This window comes from Pangasianodon hypophthalmus, chromosome 20, assembly GCF_027358585.1.
Source record: "Pangasianodon hypophthalmus isolate fPanHyp1 chromosome 20, fPanHyp1.pri, whole genome shotgun sequence".
Classification (NCBI taxonomy): Eukaryota; Metazoa; Chordata; class Actinopteri; order Siluriformes; family Pangasiidae; genus Pangasianodon; species Pangasianodon hypophthalmus.
In genome coordinates, this window is record NC_069729.1 from 21,751,283 (window position 1) to 21,754,671 (window position 3,389).

Here is a 3,389-nt window from a genome sequence, read left to right on the forward strand (position 1 = left end):
CACACTGAGGAGAGACAGGCAGACATACAAACGGACAAGCAGACGAATAGACAGAAGTAATAATTGACAGGCAGACGAATAGATGGATGGAGATGGAGAGGAATAGATGGATGGACAGATAGATGAGTGGACGGAGGAGCAGAGGGACGGAGGGAGAGAGAGATGAGTGGACGGAGGGATGGAGGGAGAGATAGACGAGTGGACAGAGGGAGAGACAGACGAGTGGACAGAGGAGCAGAGGGATGGAGGGAGAGAGAGACGAGTGGACAGAGGGAGAGATAGACGAGTGGACGGAGGGAGAGATAGATGAGTGGACGGAGGAGCAGAGGGACGGAGGGAGAGATAGATGAGTGGACGGAGGAGCAGAGGGACGGAGGGAGAGAGAGACGAGTGGACGGAGGGAGAGAGAGACGAGTGGACGGAGGGAGAGAGAGACGAGTGGACGGAGGGAGAGATAGACGAGTGGACGGAGGAGCAGAGGGACGGAGGGAGAGAGAGACGAGTGGACGGAGGAGCAGAGGGACGGAGGGAGAGAGAGACGAGTGGATGGAGGAGCAGAGGGACGGAGGGAGGGAGAGAGAGAGACGAGTGGATGGAGGAGCAGAGGGACGGAGGGAGAGAGAGACGAGTGGATGGAGGAGCAGAGGGACGGAGGGAGAGATAGATGAGTGGACGGAGGAGCAGAGGGACGGAGGGAGAGATAGATGAGTGGACGGAGGAGCAGAGGGACGGAGGGAGAGAGAGACGAGTGGACGGAGGAGCAGAGGGACGGAGGGAGAGATAGATGAGTGGACGGAGGGAGAGATAGATGAGTGGACGGAGGGAGAGATAGATGAGTGGACGGAGGAGCAGAGGGACGGAGGGAGAGATAGATCAGTGGACGGAGGAGCAAAGGGACGGAGGGAGAGATAGACGAGTGGACGGAGGGAGAGAGAGACGAGTGGACGGAGGGAGAGATAGACGAGTGGACAGAGGAGCAGAGGGACGGAGGGAGAGAGAGACGAGTGGACGGAGGGAGAGATAGACGAGTGGACGGAGGGAGAGAGAGACGAGTGGACGGAGGGAGAGAGGGACGAGTGGACGGAGGAGCAGAGGGACGGAGGGAGAGAGAGACGAGTGGACGGAGGGAGAGATAGATGAGTGGACGGAGGAGCAGAGGGACGGAGGGAGAGATAGATGAGTGGACGGAGGGAGAGATAGATGAGTGGACGGAGGAGCAGAGGGACGGAGGGAGAGATAGATGAGTGGACGGAGGGAGAGATAGATGAGTGGACGGAGGAGCAGAGGGATGGAGGGAGAGAGAGACGAGTGGACGGAGGAGCAGAGGGACGGAGGGAGAGATAGATGAGTGGACGGAGGGAGAGATAGATGAGTGGACGGAGGAGCAGAGGGACGGAGGGAGAGAGAGACGAGTGGACGGAGGAGCAGAGGGACGGAGGGAGAGAGAGACGAGTGGACGGAGGGAGAGATAGATGAGTGGACGGAGGAGCAGAGGGACGGAGGGAGAGATAGATGAGTGGACGGAGGGAGAGATAGATGAGTGGACGGAGGAGCAGAGGGACGGAGGGAGAGAGAGACGAGTGGACGGAGGAGCAGAGGGACGGAGGGAGAGAGAGACGAGTGGACGGAGGGAGAGAGAGACGGGTGGACGGAGGAGCAGAGGGACGGAGGGAGAGAGAGACGAGTGGACGGAGGGAGAGAGAGACGAGTGGACGGAGGAGCAGAGGGACGGAGGGAGAGAGAGACGAGTGGACGGAGGGAGAGAGAGACGAGTGGACGGAGGGAGAGAGAGACGAGTGGACGGAGGGAGAGAGAGACGAGTGGACGGAGGAGCAGAGGGACGGAGGGAGAGATAGATCAGTGGACGGAGGGAGAGAGAGACGAGTGGACGGAGAGAGAGAGAGACGAGTGGACGGATAGAGAGAGAGACGAGTGGACGGAGAGAGAGAGAGACGAGTGGACGGAGAGAGAGAGAGACGAGTGGACGGAGAGAGAGAGAGACGAGTGGACGGAGAGAGAGAGAGACGAGTGGACGGAGAGAGAGAGAGACGAGTGGACGGAGGAGCAGAGGGACGAGTGGACAGAGGGAGAGAGAGACGAGTGGACGGAGAGAGAGAGAGACGAGTGGACGGAGGGAGAGAGAGACGAGTGGACGGAGGGAGAGATAGATCAGTGGACGGAGGGAGAGAGAGACGAGTGGACGGAGGGAGAGAGAGACGAGTGGACGGAGGAGCAGTATTGCAGGCAAACAGATCAGTAGAAAGCTTCTGTAATTTTAGCAGTGCTTTAACATGACCTTTGACCTTTTCTCCCTGCAGCAGGATGACATCATCGTGGGCCGTTTAGGAACGTGTACAGAAGAAGGGAAGAAGGTGCAGAGGAACGGAGGGAAGAACTTCCTCGCTGTGTTTCGCCGAGTCGAGGATCCGAGCTGAAACGCTTTCGTCTAAACCCCGGACTGATCACGTGACCATCAAAACCCCGGACTGATCACGTGACCATCAAAACCCCGGACTGATCACATGACCATCTGATCTACAAACAGGCTGTTTATCTCTGGACTGAGAACACGTTTCCTGAGTCATATTTTATATGTTTACACTCTGAGATTAGATTCTGTGGATAAAGTGCTAAATATTTCAATTCAGAATTGTTCTGTTTAAATAATCAAAAAATAAAACATTTTTTCATGTTGTTTCTGTTTCCTAAACGTTTAACAGAAAAGCATTTAATTCTGAAAACTGGTTTAAAACCGACCTGTGCAGAGTCACACACAGGCTATGGGTCAGAACCAATCAGAACCGCTCAGAACCGCTCAGAACCAATCAGAACCGCTCAGAACCAATCAGAACCGCTCAGAACCAATCAGAACCGCTCAGAACCAATCAGAACTCGTCTCTGTTCAGTCAGAAAGTGATTTTTCCCTCCAGTCGTCTGCTGTTTTCTTGTTCCTGAGTTAGCAGTGCGTTAATCTGTTAGCAGTGCGTTAATCCGTTAGTTAGCAGTGCGTTAATCCGTTAGTTAGCAGTGCGTTAATCCGTTAGTTAGCAGTGCGTTAATCCGTTAGTTAGCAGTGCGTTAATCCGTTAGTTAGCAGTGCGTTAATCCGTTAGTTAGCAGTGCGTTAATCCGTTAGTTAGCAGTGCGTTAATCCGTTAGTTAGCAGTGCGTTAACCTGTTAGCAGTGCGTTAATCCGTTAGTTAGCAGTGCGTTAATCCGTTAGTTAGCAGTGCGTTAATCCGTTAGTTAGCAGTGCGTTAATCCGTTAGTTAGCAGTGCGTTAATCCGTTAGTTAGCAGTGCGTTAATCTGTTAGCAGTGCGTTAATCTGTTAGTTAGCAGTGCGTTAATCCGTTAGTTAGCAGTGCGTTAATCCGTTAGTTAGCAGT

At 54.3% G+C, this 3,389-nt stretch overlaps 1 protein-coding gene across 2 annotated transcripts in view; it reads left to right on the plus strand.

The window, feature by feature from the left end:
- The window catches only part of mettl1 (methyltransferase 1, tRNA methylguanosine), a 16,839-nt gene extending 14,144 nt beyond the window's left edge, over window positions 1-2,695 (plus strand). For both annotated transcript variants that reach the window (XM_053227291.1, XM_053227290.1), the window contains one exon: window positions 2,319-2,695. In XM_053227291.1, the coding sequence (XP_053083266.1) occupies window positions 2,319-2,435 (117 nt within the window). In that variant the 3' untranslated portion in view covers window positions 2,436-2,695. The remainder of the gene's footprint in view (window positions 1-2,318) is intronic.
- Window positions 2,696-3,389: the final 694 nt, after the last annotated feature.